The sequence below is a fragment of the Gambusia affinis genome, linkage group LG07 (assembly GCF_019740435.1).
Source record: "Gambusia affinis linkage group LG07, SWU_Gaff_1.0, whole genome shotgun sequence".
Taxonomy (NCBI): Eukaryota; Metazoa; Chordata; class Actinopteri; order Cyprinodontiformes; family Poeciliidae; genus Gambusia; species Gambusia affinis.
The window spans coordinates 29,633,140-29,651,066 of record NC_057874.1 but is presented as its reverse complement, the minus strand read 5'-3'; the positions used below and the strand labels follow the sequence as shown (position 1 = coordinate 29,651,066).

Here is a 17,927-nt window from a genome sequence, read left to right as displayed (position 1 = left end):
AGGAGAAAAGTTCCTCCCTCTGATCAACTGGACTGTCCAGATTCTTTTCAATAAGGACGAAGAACAGCTTTATGAATATGTTATAGAGGTTTTATCTCAAATGGTTTAATAAAATAATAGTAATGTCATGTAGGCTTCACATCTCTCAACCCACATACTGAACAGACAGAAGACTAGAAATCAGATAAATAAAATGCATTTTGAACAAAGATAAAATGTGAGGTTTTGTCCCGGAAAGCCGGAACACCGAGTCAACTGGACAGACTGGATTCTGAGAAACAAGAGATCTTCCTCGGTTCGGTGATGAATATCTGCCAGAGGGAGACACTGTTGGAGATGATCCAGGTTCCAGGGTTTGGCCCAGATGGAGAGATCCTTGACAGTTGAAGGTCCAGGCTGCCGTGGCAGGAGGAACGAGGAACGAACCGACAACCAGCAGTGAAGCGAGGAACTCAGAGAATCTTCAACCGAGGAGGAGACGGACTCGGTCTAGTCCAAGGAAACACCTGAGAGCAGAGCAAACACTCAGGCAGCCGCTGCTCTTATCCTCACAGGTGTGAGTCCAGGTAGGTCCTCCAGGGAGCTGCAGCCTCTTGGCGCCATCTAGTGGATGACTGAAGGAAGCAGCAGACAGAAGAAAAACTCGCCACAAAAAAAACACAAAAACCATAAACAGGTAAGATAGAATGAAAATATTGGTTAAGGTGAAAAATCTAAATACTGAAATATTTAGCAAAAAAAGAGAAGTTTGCCATTTATCTGATGTCAGGTATGTAACAGATATCAGATTTTACTGCAGAAAACATTTTCAGTCTTTTCCTCTTTTTTTAAATTAATTTCCGGTGGTGCCCTGTATATTATTCTAAGAGACTTTTTGTTGGTAGAGTTTTATGTACAAGAAAAAATAAGATGAAACTATTTAATCTATCAAGGTGGAAATTTTCCTTCGACTAAAACAATAAAATAAAACTCATTCAAAGAATCACATCAACAATTTGTGCATCGAGTAAAACACTTGCTACAGGTAAACGTTATCATTTAGTTTGGTTAAGAATAATTATTGCACTGTCAATAAATGATTTCTAATAGATGTTCTTTGTTACCAGAGGAACAGGAAAACGCCTTCAAGAGCTCAGAGGGTCAGACGGATGAATAGAGGATGGATGCTCTGCTGAAATATTTCTGCCATCAAACAGTTGAGACAGAGTTGATTTTGGTTTCACCACCATTTACTTGCTGTTATACCTGCCATTCAAAGTTTTCTTAAAAGACTGTCTGGTAATCTGCAGCTCATGTGAGCAGACCAGCTGAGCAGATGAAAAGTTCAAACATTGTCTTGTACACAAGCTGTAGTTTAACCCCAAGATCTCTGGGTCTGAGCTCTTAAAGACACAGCCAGTGTTTTCAGCAAAACTGAGCTGACTGTCCAGTCAGACGGTGGAAGAACCACAGAGCTGGTTCTGGTTCTGGTTCTGATCATGTTGCTGAACCGACTGGAGAACTGGGCCAGACTCTCCAGTCCAGAACTCAACTGGTTCCAGTCCTGCCTGAAGAACTGGGATTTCTGTTTGAATAGGAAACTTCTCAATTGCAGTTGTAGATCTAGAGTTATAGATCTAGAGTTATAGATCTAGAGTTATAGATCTAGTTATAGATCTAGAGTTATAGATCTAGAGTTATATATCTAGTTATAGATCTAGAGTTATAGATCTAGAGTTGTAGATCTAGAGTTATAGATCTAGAGTTGTAGATCTAGAGTTATAGATCTAGAGTTGTAGATCTAGAGTTGTAGATCTAGAGTTATAGATCTAGAGTTGTAGATCTAGAGTTGTAGATCTAGAGTTGTAGATATAGAGTTAGAGATCAAGAGTTGTAGATCTAGAGTTATAGATCTAGAGTTGTAGATCTAGAGTTGTAGATCTAGGGTTACAGATCTAGAGTTGTAGATCTAGAGTTATAGATCTAGAGTTGTAGATCTAGAGTTGTAGATCTAGAGTTGTAGATCTAGAGTTATAGATCTAGAGTTGTAGATCTAGAGTTGTAGATCTAGAGTTATAGATCTAGAGTTGTAGATATAGAGTTGTAGATCTAGAGTTATAGATCTAGAGTTACAGATCTAGAGTTGTAGATCTAGGGTTACAGATCTAGAGTTGTAGATCTAGAGTTGTAGATATAGAGTTAGAGATCTAGGGTTGTAGATCTAGAGTTTTAGATCTAGAGTTACAGATCAAGAGTTGTAGATCTAGAGTTGTAGATCTAGAGTTATAGATCTAGAGTTGTAGATCTAGAGTTATAGATCTAGAGTTATAGATCTAGAGTTATAGATCTAGAGTTGTAGATCTAGAGTTATAGATCTAGAGTTATAGATCTAGAGTTATAGATCTAGGGTTACAGCTCTAGAGTCAGTTTCAGCTCTTCCAGCTGTAAACCAGAGATCAGGCTGACCTCTGACCTCTGACCTCTGAAACTCATCCAGGCGTTTCTGTTTCTAATTTCCTGATTTCTCAACATTCATAATTCATGTTGAACATCATTGAATCATGTTACTGGTTTTATTTTTACTAGTTATTAATGAAACATTGAACTGAGGATGAAATCTGTCTGTTAATAAACTCCTGGGTTTTTGAAGTTGTTTGTGCAGCTTTTAACACCAAAGGCCTCATCAGGCAGCGTTTATAGACTCAACTATAAGCTCATCATGTTTTTCACAGGTGACTCTCTGCCTCTGCCGTTTTCATTAAATTAGCAGATACTAAGTTATTTTTAACCTTCTTGTTGAACGTCAGAGGGCTGGATGGACTTTCCAGTGAGCTACCTGACAAACAGATTCTGATGCCAAAAAAGTTTGTTTGTTTTTAAGCCAACAGGTTTTAATTTACTTCTACATATTTTACTGGTGATGAGAAACTGGGAAGTCTGCGCTCCAAACAGCCCCAGCTGCTCCTACTGGTTCTGTGTCTTTACACGTCATCGTCGTCCTTCAGCTGTTCATCTTCAGCCTTCTGAAGAGTCGTTCATATTTGGGTCAGATTACACCGCCGACAGAAAACAGACCTGAATAGAAGAAAAAACGGTTTTTAATTATGTATATCTTTCTTTCTATATAACAGTTGATCAGAACTTTGTTTTGGACTTTCACATGAAATTCCAGTGAAATGTGTTTGTTTGTAATTGCAATGTGACAATACATGGAAAAGGTCCAGGGGTGTGAATACTTTTACATGCCACCTACAGCCAGTGGAAATGGTCCTTTATGAATATTCAAGAACTACTTATTGATAATTAGCTCCTACATGTATTTGAAAAGGTCCCTATCAGTTAGTTTCATCTTATTTTCTGTGTAATAAAATATTTGCAGTAGAAAGTAGACACTCTGTTTTTTATGTGACAGTTTGTTTTTTAAATGATGGTAAAATCTGAAGCCTGTTTGTCATTTTTATGGATTACAATTTACTCTCCTGACTATCCTTGGTGGATAAGTGCAGACATTTTCACCTTTACACATAAATAAAATCCTTTCTGAAAGCTGAATGTCTGCTGATCAACCGGGAGCTGAAGTGTGTTTGGCTCAGAAGCTCTTGAAGCTTCAACAAGCCTGGAGTTCACACAGAACAGAAGACTAAAGAAAACATTGTGTTAATGTCCTTTTAGTCTAAATATAGGAGCGGACAGATTCAACCGACCAGCAGCAGAGAGTCGATCGGTTCACCCTGACTCACCCTGCAGACAACAAGCAGCAAGACGGAGCTGGAAGACGCTGGATGAAAACAAAAGCACTAAAACATTCATTAATTGAAATGAATTAAAATGATATGTCGGGTTTAATTCAGTAGAGCTAGTCAGGCGGGTTGGACTGGATCTGAAGCTCAACATGGAGGAGAAGTTTTCTGTGAAACATTGTCTTCATTAGATGACTTCCATGCTGTCAGAACGTCGCTTCATGATTCACTTCAAATAAATACAGTTTTCACAAATGTTTATTTGATCAACAGCTTTATTTCAGTTTGAGTCACTTAAACTGTTCATATGAAAATAATTCAATCTATACAGTAAAATAAAATGTGGTAGAAATATTAAGACAAAACAAAGTAAAAGCATTTTTTAACAATACAATCAGAGAGTTGAATCCTTTCTGTTCTGTTTCGGTATCATTGCATTAATCCTCTTAAAGCGGCTGGAGGTTTTAGCAGCTTCACTGTCTGGTTAACTCAACCTGAGAGACACATTTTCAGGTATCAGCTTCAACGGGGACGCATGCGCAGAGTTAAAGTAAGGAAACAGCTTCTCAGTGAAGGAACAAGTGAAGGTGTGAATGACGGTGTTGGTGTTGAGGTTGAGGAACATCAGCTTCCCTCGGTTCCAGTCCAGAATGATTTTGATCTTGCTGAGCTGTCCGCTCACCGGCAGAACCGTGGACGGTTCCGACAGGGCCCGGGCCACATATTTACCTTTCAGGCATCCGATTCTCCACAGACGAGTCGGATGAATTCCTTTCCTCTGGACGTCCTGCGAGGCCACGCCCACAAACCAGTCTGTGTTGTCTCCGACCTCAACGTCCCAGCTGTAGGTTCCCGTCATGAAGCCCTCCGAGCCCAGGACGATGCGGAAGAAGTCGAACCTCTCCGGGTTGTCGGGAATGTTCTGCTTCTGGCCGCATCTCACGCTGGTCAGGTCTTCAGACAGGATGAGCTCAAAGTTGGCGCTGTTTGGATCCAGAACCACAGGAGTGTAGGACACCAGATGCTTCATCTTGTTCCAGATGTTGAAGCTCAGGTTGCCCAGGTGTTTGGCCACATCTACCAGGGCTCCAGAGACAGGCTGAGGATTCTCCAGCAGGAGGCGCTGTTGGATGGTTTCTGCAGCAGTCCTGAAGCTCTGCAGCATTTCGGCATCCTGAGCCTTTATCAGTCCCTCTGTGTCTTTTATTGTCCGTGAAAGAGCAGCGATCTCTCTACTCAGGGCGTCGATCTTTAGGCTTAACTTCTGAGTCTTCTTGCTTTCTTCTGTCCTCAGAGCAGCAATCCTGGAGTGTTCCTCCTTGTGGAGAAACAGATGAAGCTTCTTGAACTGCTCCTTGATCCGTGTCTCGGTTTGTTGGGTCTGGAGCTTAATGTGTTCAGCTGTCTGATCCAGGTTTCCCTTCTCTTCTTTGAACACCTTCAGTTTGTCCAGCAGCGGCCCCAGGGCCTTTCGCAGCTCATTTCTCCGACCCTGAGCTACTTCATTAACAGGTTGGAGTTTGTGTCCATAATGATCAACTGAATGCTGACAGACGAGACATAAAAGTTCCTTGTCATCCACACAGAACAGTTTGAATTTCTCACCATGCAGCCGGCAGCAAACCTCTCTAGAAATGCCATTGTCGATTGATGATATTCTCCTGCAGATCGGACAGTTTGGGGTTATTTTGTCCTTCCACCAGTTATTCAAACACTCTCTGCAGAAGCTGTGGCTGCAGAGCAAATCAACAGGGTCTCTGAAGATGTCCTTACAGATGGGGCAACACAAGTCCAGAGATTTTGGAGGCATTTCTTCTGGCTTCATGCATCCAAAGTTCCTGCTACACTCTGATCTCTCATCAGATCCTGGCAGTTTAATCTGAGTGAGGCTTCCTGGATGTTTTTTAAGTTCAAGTCAAGGAGGAAGGACTTGTGATTACAGGAAAACCTCAGGAAGGGGCGGAGCCTTGACAAGTTATGTCTTATGTAGGTCGATGTTGTCAAACTTTAACTGCTGAAATTCTATTTTAAAAATGAAGTTTTGAAGTGGTCATTCTTTTGAATATGTTCCATACAACAAACCTGACTTATGCTTTATTTCTAGTTTTGTTTGTTTGAGCCGAACGCAAAACCTCCGAGTCATCTCCACTGGAGATTCATGGTGAGTATTTATCGAGAGGAAGGAATGGAAATACCTGAGCTCAAACTCTCCAACATTTTCGTAACAAGTTTTTATTGATTTTAAATGCAAACAGGTTAATGTTTTTATTGCTCTGATGTTGTAAAAAAACAAATGTTCCATTACAAACAATAAACCAGAGGGTATCGTTATTTCACTGCAATAATTGATTAAATGTAACTTCTCCGTTTCATCCAGTTTATTATTATTCTCAAAGGTTCTTTAATTGTTTAGCTTCTGTTTTTTGTAGAATCACAGAGAAAACAGCTTTCATTCCAGACAAACATTTGACCGGAACATATTGTTTAGAAGGTATTTGTGACATGCTGAAATGTTGTTCCCACTAGCCGTAAATTCATTGCAGGAAATAAAAGACAAAATTACCCATGAGTAATTTGATAATCAAGAGGAAAGTACCAAAAACTTTCTGTTGCTCATTCTTGATGTCAAACATCCAGTTTGGCTCCACTTTGGGAACATCCCACAACAGAATAGACATTAAAGCAGCTGGAGGTTTTCTCATTGTTCATTTTTCATCACAAGACAAACAGAAAAGAAACAAAAACTCCATTCAGCAGCAGACGGCCGCTCAGTCAGCTCCACCTTCCTGCTTTAGCGGCTCAACGCCGCCGTGAGTCCAGACCAGCCAGCACCGTGTCCTGGCTGACCACTGGGTCTTTGTTAGCAAAAAGCCGGGTATGTGTGTGTGTGTGTGTGTGTGTGTGTGTGTGTGTGTGTGTGTGTGTGTGTGTAAGGGTGCGTTTGTTTCTTATACCTTGTGGGGATCATTTTCCTGACATACTACGTTGTGGGGACCCACTGCTCCATGTGGGGACTGAAGCCTGGGCCCAACAAGGGGAAACGATGTTTTTGGGTCAGGGGTCAGATTTAGGACTAAGGTATGAGTTAGGGTAAAGTTTAGGCTGTAGAAATGAATGGAAGTCAATGGAAAGTCCCTGCAAAGATAGCCACGCAAACGTGTTTGTGTGTGTGTATGTGTGTGTGTGCGTGTGTAGGTGTGTGTAGGTATGTGTAGGTGTGTGTAGGTGTGTGTGTGTGTCTCAGGTTTCAACAGCTGCGTTTCCATTGATCAGAATTGCACAATTTGACATTTTGAAAACAAAATGAATTAGCTCAATGGAAGCACTGTTTCCAAAACAATTCTTGTTCTTTATTAAAAGTGCTGGCGCCAGGAACCGATTTTATTTTATTTTATTTTTGTCGTATTCAAATTGATTTAATTCACCAAACTGCGATGGAAACACTTTTCTAAACAATCAGATATTGCCACCGACCCAAACCACAAAGAAGACTACGACAGGAAGTAGTAGGAAGATGGAGCTGCAGAAACAAACTTGTTGACATAATTTTAATTGCTTTTGTTGCTTAATGGAAAAAGCAGCAATTGCAAAATTATGTTTTTTTACACCAACAGAACATTTACAAAGATTCTAACGGAAATGCAGCTTGTGTCCATGGCTCTGCTCCAGCAGCTGGCAGTTTGTTTGTTTGTTGTAGGTTTAAATTTAGCTCTGAATACTTTACTGGTGACGACAGCAGATACTGGGAATGCCACGCTCCGCTCAAACAGCCCAGCTGTCTGACTGGTTACCTGCCTTCTTGTGTCACTTTTTCAAACGTTCTTGTTTCAGAAACATGATGAATGAAAAAACAAGTAATGGCTGAACAGCCAGGATGAGTCATAATTTCCTACAGCAAATCCACTGGATGTTTTACTCTTTTTGTTGCTTTTACAAATCAGATGTGGTCAACAAAATGTGGCTCTAGATAAAAATGTCTGAAAGATCGCCTACATTAAACTGAAATATGTAAGATAAAATGGTGATTGCATAAATCTTCAGTTCAGTTGCCGTCCCAGCAGCAGTCAGTGTGGGTCGGTCTCAGGCTGGCTGCTCATCTGGATGCTGCCGGCTTTTCTCATTTCTTCCTGATAAACTCTTCCAGCTCTGCTAGGTTGATGGGGGATCAGCTGTCAATTAGTCTGGGCTTTGACTAGGCCTGTCCAGAACAGACCATCTCCGTTTGTGCAGCTTTAACTGGAGGCTTTGGGTCGTCGACTTCCTGGAAAATAAATGCTATCTGAAGACGTGGTTCCAAGTGTTCTCCTAGAGTTTCAGTTTACCTTCTACCAGAACCAGAAGTCATTATTCTACAGTCACTGCAGACGCTCACTGCTCTCCAACGATATCCAACACACTCATAGTGATGCTATAAGCACCAGTTGGCTGGGCCTCTGCTGGAGCTTCCAGTTGGTGTACTGGGAGACTGCTGTCCACCAGTTTGCCTGGGGGTGAAGCCTCCCATAAGCAGTCTGGTCTCTCCGTAGATGCTGGAGGAGGGACACTTTTCCCAGACCCTCTCTGTCTTGTTGAAGATACGATAACGTTCCCTAAAGGTATTGTGTCAATGAAGGTCACTGAGCAGCCAGAGCATTCTGTAATAATCCATTCATTCATCATGGCTGACATTTTTATCTCCACTTCCAGCTTTCTGTATTGGTCCACAGATAAGCACATTCATTTTCAATTTAGAAGATGATGAAAGTTATTTTCAGTCATTTTTTAAAAGCACTATAATTAGGAAAACCTAAAGTTTTGGCCTAAAACTTAAAAAAAAACCTGGAATCAAAATTATTCCTTCTGTCAAAAAGGAATCATTTCACAAACGATTCCTTTTTGACAGAGGAATCATAGAGGAACAAAGAGGAGAGTTGATCCTTAAATGCAACACTTTCAATGTTAGAGCATAAGGTCAGCCTCAGGGGGCACCAGGACATCCGAGGCTGCAGTTCGATGATCGACTTTGTCATCGTTTCATCGGATCTGTGGCCGTATGTCCTGGACACTCAGGTGAACAGAGGTTCTGTCCACTGACCACTACCTGGTGGTGAGTTGGCTCCGCCGGTGGGGGAGGATGCCGGTCAGACCCGGCAGGCCCAAACATTTGGTCTCGGTCTCGTGCGTAGAGGATTCTGGATTTTATTTCAAGACCACAACTGTAAAATTGGGTTGGGTTGTCACACACACTGCTCTGCTCTGCAGCAGCTGTTATTCTATTGAGGCCACGCAAAGCAATGGTTAAAAGTTTTACAAACAAACAACACAAAAGCTTGATATTATTACAAAGTATTGATCTACGAATCGATTTCTTCCTGGAGTGGAAATGATTTCTGATTAAATTCTCTGTTTTCATACTTTCATTGATTCTTCTTCTTTTTACCTTTTCTACAGTTTTTCATGTTAAATTGCACTTTTTGTTAAGTTTCTTATATTATCTTGACTCTGTATTTATAAATAAAGACTAACAGAAAAATCACACAGTAACTTTTATTTCTGATAAAACTGTTTTTTCTTATAACAAACAAACCAGATAAACCAAGTTTGATCTTCATGGTCCAAAGTATTAAATTATGATTACAATTATCATCTAATATGCACAGATTTAACTGTAATCTTCAATTAACATCCTGGAACCTGAAGAAATCCAAACCTGTTAAATCAGCTTTTTAATGTTTGGTACAAAAATAAAAACAGGATTTATCAAATAAAAACAGGAGAATGGACTGAAGTGATGTAGAGCCTTGCTGGTCATGTTGACACTCAAAGAGCTTCACACTACAGTCACACACACATTTACACACACATGCAGGTCGGAGGGCAACTTGCCACCAAGTGGCTGAGGAAGCTGGAATCGAACCTACAACCTTCTGGTCACAAGACGACCGCTCCACCCGCTGAGCCACAGTCACACTAAAACAGCCACTGCATGATCCTTTTTATAATCTTTTTAAAATACAGATTTAAACAGTTTAATGAGCAACAATTCAGTTCAATTTAATAAGAAAAGTGTGTAGAAAAGGTCAAAGGTCAAACCATAACAGCACAAGTACAAAGAAAATAAACAGAAATCATTATTATTATTAAATTAAAACATTTTAACTCTTAAATCAATACGTTGCTATAATATTGAGCCGAGTGTTGAGCAGCACTGAGCCGTCGACCGCTAACGAACGGCTGATTCAGTTAATCTGACCAGTTAATCTGACCAGTTAATCTGACCAGTTCAACAATAAAACTGGACTTTATTGTTTGAATCAATCAATACTGAATGGTGCAAATCGATGTTAGTGATGTTCACACACACTATTTAGCAAAGCTTAGGCAGTTCATTAGCAAACTGTTGAAAACCAGTTAATCCTTCATGCAACCCTGGGTTCATACTGGCCAGCTAAGCCTAAAGAATGAATAAAAAATGAATATGCTGTTTTGTCCCACAGTGGTGAATGTTTAGGAAAATGGGAGCATGCAGATTCACACAAAGATAAAAAAATAAGAGCAATAGGCCACACAATAAGGAAAATAATCCTGTGCTGCTATTAAAAAACAGCATATTAATAAAATGAATGTGCTGCTGAGGTTAATTTAGGGGAACAAGGTTTGCATGCAAAACATCAGCAGCCCAGTTAGAGGAGCTGGAAAACTACAGACAGGATGTTTCCAGAGGAAAACTGCTGGTTGGGATGCATTAGACCGAAACCTGACTGGACTTTTAATTCTTTAGTTTCTTCCTGTTTAACTGGAAATGGTTGATCAGCACAGGACACATCCCCATCTGGTGATTCGTAAAGGTTTGTCTCACCTAAAAACAATGAAATTATGCAGACAACCAATTCAGCTGTAATGATCCATAGTTTTCCATCATTATAGAACTTTTTTTCATGCTTTTCCAACACACACGTCATCTCTGCTGCGGTGAGGTGACGCTCCAGTTAGCAGATATTTCTGCATGTCATGTAACCCAGTTACTAGATGTAATAAATATTTCATAAATACCATCAGGCATGTTTGGGAACATAGTTTCTCGCTGGTGTTTGTCTTCTGGGAAAACAGCTTCCAGTATTCAGTATCTGAAAAACACGTTTTATCACATGAGCTTCTGTTTTAATAAACATTTGGACATAAACAGATTTAAATTATCCACAGTGAAGAAAATAAATAAGCAAAGAACTGTGCATATCTCCTCATACATTTATAGTTATTTCTATTCTACGTTGCGTCCTGTGAGAACAGCAACATCTTTTGGTTTTGTCCAGATGAAAAGCTGTCAGTCCTGTTGCCATGAAGTCAGATTTAAGCAGTCATGCAGAGAAACCACAGATTGAAGATAAACACTTATGCGGAAAAATGTTCAAAGCTCTTAGGGCTTTTCCAGCTCTGACAGAAAATCACTGTAAGTGACTTTGGTTGAAAGAAACACGGCCATAAAATCTGAAATGCCTCAAAGATGAACCAAATCTGTCAAGATAAAGGCTGATGAAGACAAGAGCTCCACCCTGCTCTTCATACCAGAGGTTTGCCGGTAAACATGCATCCTTCTTCCTCATCAGCATGAAAACTAGAACAGCTTGCATGGGTCAAACAAACTCCACCCAACAAGATCCACTGACAGGACGCCCAGTTCCTCAGCACTGATGGCAGTTTTACTGCCAGCGCTGCTCTAGTGTGTGGATGTGTGATTGGTAAACTGTTGGATTGAGTTTGAACTGAAGAGACAAGAAGCAATGTCTCTCACAATGGAGGAGGACATCAGCTGTCCCGTCTGTCAGGACGTTTACAGGGATCCAGTTGTCTTGTTCTGCAGTCACAGTTTCTGTCGACTCTGCCTGAAAAACTGGTGGGAAGAGAAGAAGAAACTGGAGTGTCCACTTTGTAAGGAAGAATCTATTACAAGTGACCCTCCATGCAACCTGGCTTTAAAAAAGCTCTGTGACAGATTCCTGTTGACGAGAAAGAAGAAAGTTACAAAACCAGAGGTTTGCTGCCGGCTGCATGGTGAGAAATTCAAACTGTTCTGTGTGGATGACAAGGAACTTTTATGTCTCGTCTGTCAGCATTCAGTTGATCATTATGGACACAAACTCCAACCTGTTAATGAAGTAGCTCAGGGTCGGAGAAATGAGCTGCGAAAGGCCCTGGGGCCGCTGCTGGACAAACTGAAGGTGTTCAAAGAAGAGAAGGGAAACCTGGATCAGACAGCTGAACACATTAAGCTCCAGACCCAACAAACCGAGACACGGATCAAGGAGCAGTTCAAGAAGCTTCATCTGTTTCTCCACAAGGAGGAACACTCCAGGATTGCTGCTCTGAGGACAGAAGAAAGCAAGAAGACTCAGAAGTTAAGCCTAAAGATCGACGCCCTGAGTAGAGAGATCGCTGCTCTTTCACGGACAATAAAAGACACAGAGGGACTGATAAAGGCTCAGGATGCCGAAATGCTGCAGAGCTTCAGGACTGCTGCAGAAACCATCCAACAGCGCCTCCTGCTGGAGAATCCTCAGCCTGTCTCTGGAGCCCTGGTAGATGTGGCCAAACACCTGGGCAACCTGAGCTTCAACATCTGGAACAAGATGAAGCATCTGGTGTCCTACACTCCTGTGGTTCTGGATCCAAACAGCGCCAACTTTGAGCTCATCCTGTCTGAAGACCTGACCAGCGTGAGATGCGGCCAGAAGCAGAACATTCCCGACAACCCGGAGAGGTTCGACTTCTTCCGCATCGTCCTGGGCTCGGAGGGCTTCATGACGGGAACCTACAGCTGGGACGTTGAGGTCGGAGACAACACAGACTGGTTTGTGGGCGTGGCCTCGCAGGACGTCCAGAGGAAAGGAAACCATCCCAGCCGTCTGTGGAGAATCGGCTGCATTGACGGTCAGTACGTGGCCCGGGCCCTGTCGGAACCGTCCACGGTTCTGGAACCGATGGGAAAGCTGAGCCGGATCAGAGTCCATCTGGACTGGAACCGGGGGAAGCTGGTGTTCTTCGACCTCAACACCAACACACACCTTCACACCTTCACACACTCATTCAGTGAGAAACTGTTCCCCTACCTGAACACGCTGAATGCGTCTCCTCTGAGGGTAATACCTGAGAACCTCTGCCTGAAGTCCAGTTAGAGCACAAAGTGGTGCTGACCCGACACGTCCGGCTCGTTCACCAGCAACACGGGAAAATGTCGTTACAAGTGGAAAAAATCTGCCAGGGGCTTTAAAGAAACTCCTGACTTTCTGAAACGTTTGTGTTATTTCAAGATATTTGAAGTTAAAATTAAAAAACATGTTTCTTGTTTTTGCAGTGAAGAAGCTGCGAATCCGTCATGATGGAGTTTAAAATGTTATCTCACTGCTCAGCCATGTCTCATTTCATGAGCCTTTTTCTTAATGTTTCACAGTGAAATGTGGTCAAATGTGAGATTTAAACTGTCATAAAATGTTGATGCGCAAATAAAAAATATTTAAATCAGTGACGTCTTCTGTGTTTTCTTTTATAAGCACATTAACATAATCTGTTAATGACGTATTTAATACGTAATGAGAGGATTTTGGCTCACTGCGGCGCTAATCGTTATTTACAACACATTCTCACACCCGACTCGTCATATATTGACAAGTTGGGACGCCGTCTGACCATGCGTCATGTAGCTGAGTTAATTTTATTTATTTATAATCTATTTTATTTTATGAACCTTCTCAAAACATTTTTATTTGCTTTTCTTAGTTCTGGAATTGTATTTTATTTTGGCGGAGAAGCTTTTATTTTCTTGTTTCCTGTTTCTGCGCTATATCCTGTGTGTTCCCGCTGCCCTCCTCAGTTCGCGCCAAGCTGCGCTGAGGAGAGGTAGGTGTACAAAGTTGTCTTTCATTTGTTTATTAAAATATTGAAAACGTTTTAAAAATATGTTGTAAACTCATATATATATATATTTACGTTTAGCGCAGCATTATACTGGGCATTTGTCTCCCACATTGGTGACATCCTTCAAGTTTTCTTTGTCAATTTTTTTATTTATTTATTGTTTTTCTTTCGGTTGGTTAGGGTGTTTGGGGAAATCCGGAGCCCAGGAGCCTCAGTATTTAAAATGTTCTTGTTTTGAACAGGTATGTGTGTTGTTTCTTAAATTAATTTATTTAGTATATTTCTATGTTATGGTGGAAAATTGTAATTATTTCTTTATTATTATTTCTGTTTAGGTTTTATTTTAATTGTTTTGTATGACTGTAGATTTATTTTATTATTGAATCAGAGAATTTTAGTTTTGTTTAATGCATTTCTGTGTGAGTTCGCGCCAAGCTGCGCTGAGGAGAGGGTGTTTGGGGAAATCCGGAGCCCAGGAGCCTCAGTATTTAAAATGTTCTTGTTTTGAACAGGAATAAAACAACGCAGAGTTGATTCCAGAGTGATTCCGGTGTGATTCTTCGTACAACCGCTACATTTGGTGCCGTGACCCGGATCCATTGGTTAGCCACTGCCGACCGCCGAGGGTTCAGCTGTGTGCTAGTGACGCTGATGTCATCCAGTTGGTCGACCTGTGGATCTTGTTCATTACTGTCGAGGTTACGATCGCTTTTATGAACACAGAGACTTTAAACAATCAGTCAAATCACTATATTAGTTTGTCAAAGCCATTTTTTTGTGAACTGTGAAACCCTTTTGGTAAATTTTTTTTACATTACTGCTTTTGTACTGCGTGCAACATGGCAGGCAGAGGTCATAGTACCTTTAATGTTTTCACACCAGTAGTTGGGCGTGGCAGAGGGCTGTTAGTCCAGAGTAGTACTCAAATGATTGATGAGGGTTCATCAGAAACAGAAGAGATTATTGAGATACCTCAGCTGGAGCCCCAGTTTTCCACCCCTGTAACTAATAATGAAAACACCATGCAACAGTTACGTGACCTCATTGGTGAAATAGGGAGCCAAATTGGTGAGGCCATTACCAGCCGTTTGTTACACAGTGGATCTCACCCCACTCCAGAGAAGTCTCCACCATCACAGTGTGTGCAAAATGAGACATCTAACACAGTTATTGATCTGTCAAAAATGAGCCTGGTGGTGAAACCAGATATTAGGGAACCTCCTATTTATCGTGGTGATGGTGATGATAAGATCTCTGTTCATGAGTGGATAGAAATGATGGAGGTCTACTTGCGTAAGAAGGGATTTTCAGCTGAGGAAAAAACTGACGAAATCCTGAACCACCTGCTTGGCAAAGCAAAGAGCATTGTAAAGATCGGATTAAAGAGTAGTCTTTCTACCACACCTTTAAACCCTGAGGCAGTTTATAACATTCTGAGGCGCTATTTTAGCGACATTCCTGGGTCTTGCTTACCACTGGCTGATTTCTATGCCACTCAGCCGATGGCAAATGAGACACCAGTGGACTACTGGGTTAGACTTAACACAGCTGCTGAAAATGTTGACAGACACTTGAAAGATCAAGGAGCAGCCTGAATAAAATGGATGCAGAAATAGCCATGATGTTCATCAGAAATTGTCCTGATCCTAGTCTTGCCTGTGTTTTCAAGTGTAAGCCCACCACTAAGTGGACACTCACTGAGGTGCAGGAGGCTATCGATGAGCATCAAAGAGAGCAGCAAGTGAAGAGACCACAGGCAACTGCAGCAAAAGCTCTCCAGATTGCTACTGCAACAGCAGCACTTGACCATTCAGAGCCTGAAGTAGAACGCAAGTGAACACTGTCAAAATTACTCCTGTCAGTTTTCCCAGCTCGAATGATCGTGCAGAGTCAGGTGCTCTGGAACGGTGTTAACTATGCTTGAGAGAGTATTAGAACGCACTGCCCAACCCGTTGGTGATACTCAGCCTCAGTTTTTCCCTACCGGCCTTCTCCATGTCAAGTATGTGGCAACAGTAACCACTCTACAAGAACACACTGCATGAGAGAGAGGAGATGCCTGGCCTGTCTTGAGATTGGACACCAGCGAAGAAACTGTCAAAAAATCACAGACTCTCAGCGAGTTGGAGGCTCAGCTGACCAGGGAAACTAAGCCACTCACATTCGGGAGGGCACTGTGTGAGTGAGTATGATGGGTCCCTCGCCTCAAAAGAAGATATACAATCTGTGTATGCAGAAAGTTTGAAATCTGCTCCATCTAATACTTTTGTGTTGTTTCAAAACATAGCCAGACTAGACAAGGCTGACAGCCTCTTTTACACTGATGCACAGGTTGGGGATAAAGTGTCATTGCAAGCCCTTTTAGACACTGGCTCCATGGCCTGCACTATCAGTGCAGAAGCTGAACAACTTCTTAAGAATGCAGGGCTTGCATCCCAACCTGACTCCAGCCATAATGATATTGTTCTTGTAGGGTGTGGAGGAGTTCAAGTAAAACCCAAATGCATCCATGAATTGAAAATGGAAGTGTATGGCTGTATATTTAGTGTTCCAGCTCTAGTGGTCCCTGGACAGAAAGATCAGCTAATTCTGGGCACAAATGTCATCAAACACCTTTTAAACCAGTTCAAACAGTCTCCTCACTTTTGGCAAGTCATGTGTAAACCAGAATCTGCCCAAACACCAGAAGTAATACAGTTTCTTAGTATGCTGTCTGGTATTGAGAGATGGAGAGGAGGTGTAATCCCAGATTTTATTGGAACAGCTGAACTGGTGCAGGCAGTCACTCTTCTCCCAAAGCAAGAACATTTGATTTGGGGTAGACTCCCCAAAATTCGCCTCTCTCTGAGGGCAGTGCCATTCTAGTTGAGCCATCAGCCAAAACACAGATCCATAAGAAAGACATTATTGTCTGTAGATCGGTGGCTTCCATGAATGGTGACAGGTGGGTCCCAGTGCGTGTCCTTAACACCTCTGATAAGGCCATCACATTAAAACGTCGCACCAAAGTAGCAGAGGTGTCCACCTGTATAGCCCTTGAAGACCTGGATGTGACCCCTGACCAGGTGCTAGACGCTAAAGTCAGTACCAATAGTCAGACATTGAAAATGACAATACAATCAGCTCTGACTCTCCCTGTACCAGCTTCCGCAACACCCTGAGTGACTTGGGGCTGGAAGACCTGGACATTGACTCTTGTGAGGTGTCTGATTATTGGAAGTCAAAACTGTTGCAGCTGATTCAGGAATATGAAGGCATTTTTTCAAGAAGCAAACTTGATTGTGGGCTGGCCAAAGATTTTGTCCATCGTATCCGCCTTTCAGATGATCGACCATTCAGGCTTCCATATCGACGTGTTCCACCAGGGCAGTATCACAAGCTGCGACAAGTTCTCACAGAAATGGAAGAACGGGAAATCATTCGCAAATCCAACAGTGAGTGGGCGTCTCCTGTAGTGCTGGTGTGGAAGAGGAATGGAGATCTAAGGGTCTGTGTGGACTATCGCTGGCTAAACGCCAGACAGTTAAGGATGCTCACCCGTTGCCGCATCAATCAGACTGCTTGACAGCTTTGGGTGGCAGTGCCATATTTTGTGCCATGGATCTCACCTCTGGTTTTTATAACATTGCCATGGCAGAGGATGATAAAAAACTAACAGCCTTCACCACACCCATGGGGCTGTATGAGTTTAACAGGCTACCTCAGGGCCTCTGTAACAGTCCTGCCAACTTCATGCGCCTCATGATGAACATCTTTGGTGATCAGAACTTCTTGACGCTGCTTTGTTATTTGGACGATTTGCTTGTATATGCTCCTGATGAGGCAGAAGCTCTGAGGAGGCTCGAGGTTGTCTTCAGCAGGCTGCATGTCCATGGCTTAAAACTGGCTCCCAAGAAATGCCAACTATTCAGGAGGAGTGTGAAGTTTTTGGGGCATGTTGTGGGTGAAAATGGTGTGTCAACCGATCCCGATAAAGTTCAAGCAGTTGTTGCTATGACAGAGTCTGATCTGATGATGGAGGATGGTGTTACACCCTCACAAAAAAAGATCAAGTCATTTTTGGGGATGGTGATGTATTACCAGCAGTTTATACCAGACTGTTCACGCATTGCCAAACCATTGTTCACTTTGACTGCCGCACCCAAAGGAAGAAAACTGAATGGACGGGGTCCAGCAGCTTTTAAGAAGTTACATCCACATGACTGGAAAGAGGAACATCACTGTGCATTTGAAGACCTAAAAAATGCACTGTTGGAGACTGTGGTGCTCGCACACCCTGATTTCAGTCGCCCTTTCATTCTGTCTACAGATGCCTCA

At 42.1% G+C, this 17,927-nt stretch overlaps 2 protein-coding genes and 1 long non-coding RNA gene across 3 annotated transcripts; 2 read left to right on the top strand and 1 right to left on the bottom strand.

The window, feature by feature from the left end:
• Positions 1-4,053: 4,053 nt before the first annotated feature.
• LOC122833859 (nuclear factor 7, brain-like) lies at positions 4,054-5,711 on the bottom strand. The gene has a single exon (XM_044121791.1). The coding sequence runs from the start codon at positions 5,542-5,544 to the stop codon at positions 4,204-4,206; it is 1,341 nt and encodes a 446-aa protein (XP_043977726.1). The 5' UTR covers positions 5,545-5,711; the 3' UTR covers positions 4,054-4,203.
• Positions 5,712-11,418: 5,707 nt separating this feature from the next.
• On the top strand, positions 11,419-13,190 carry LOC122834511 (zinc-binding protein A33-like). Its single transcript, XM_044123015.1, has one exon. It carries the CDS (start codon positions 11,480-11,482, stop codon positions 12,869-12,871), a length of 1,392 nt encoding a protein of 463 aa, XP_043978950.1. The 5' UTR covers positions 11,419-11,479; the 3' UTR covers positions 12,872-13,190.
• Positions 13,191-13,411: 221 nt separating this feature from the next.
• On the top strand, positions 13,412-14,144 carry LOC122834512. The gene is made up of 2 exons (XR_006371215.1): positions 13,412-13,592; positions 13,791-14,144. It is a non-coding gene; the product is annotated as an uncharacterized LOC122834512 (long non-coding RNA).
• The last annotated feature ends 3,783 nt before the right edge of the window (positions 14,145-17,927 follow it).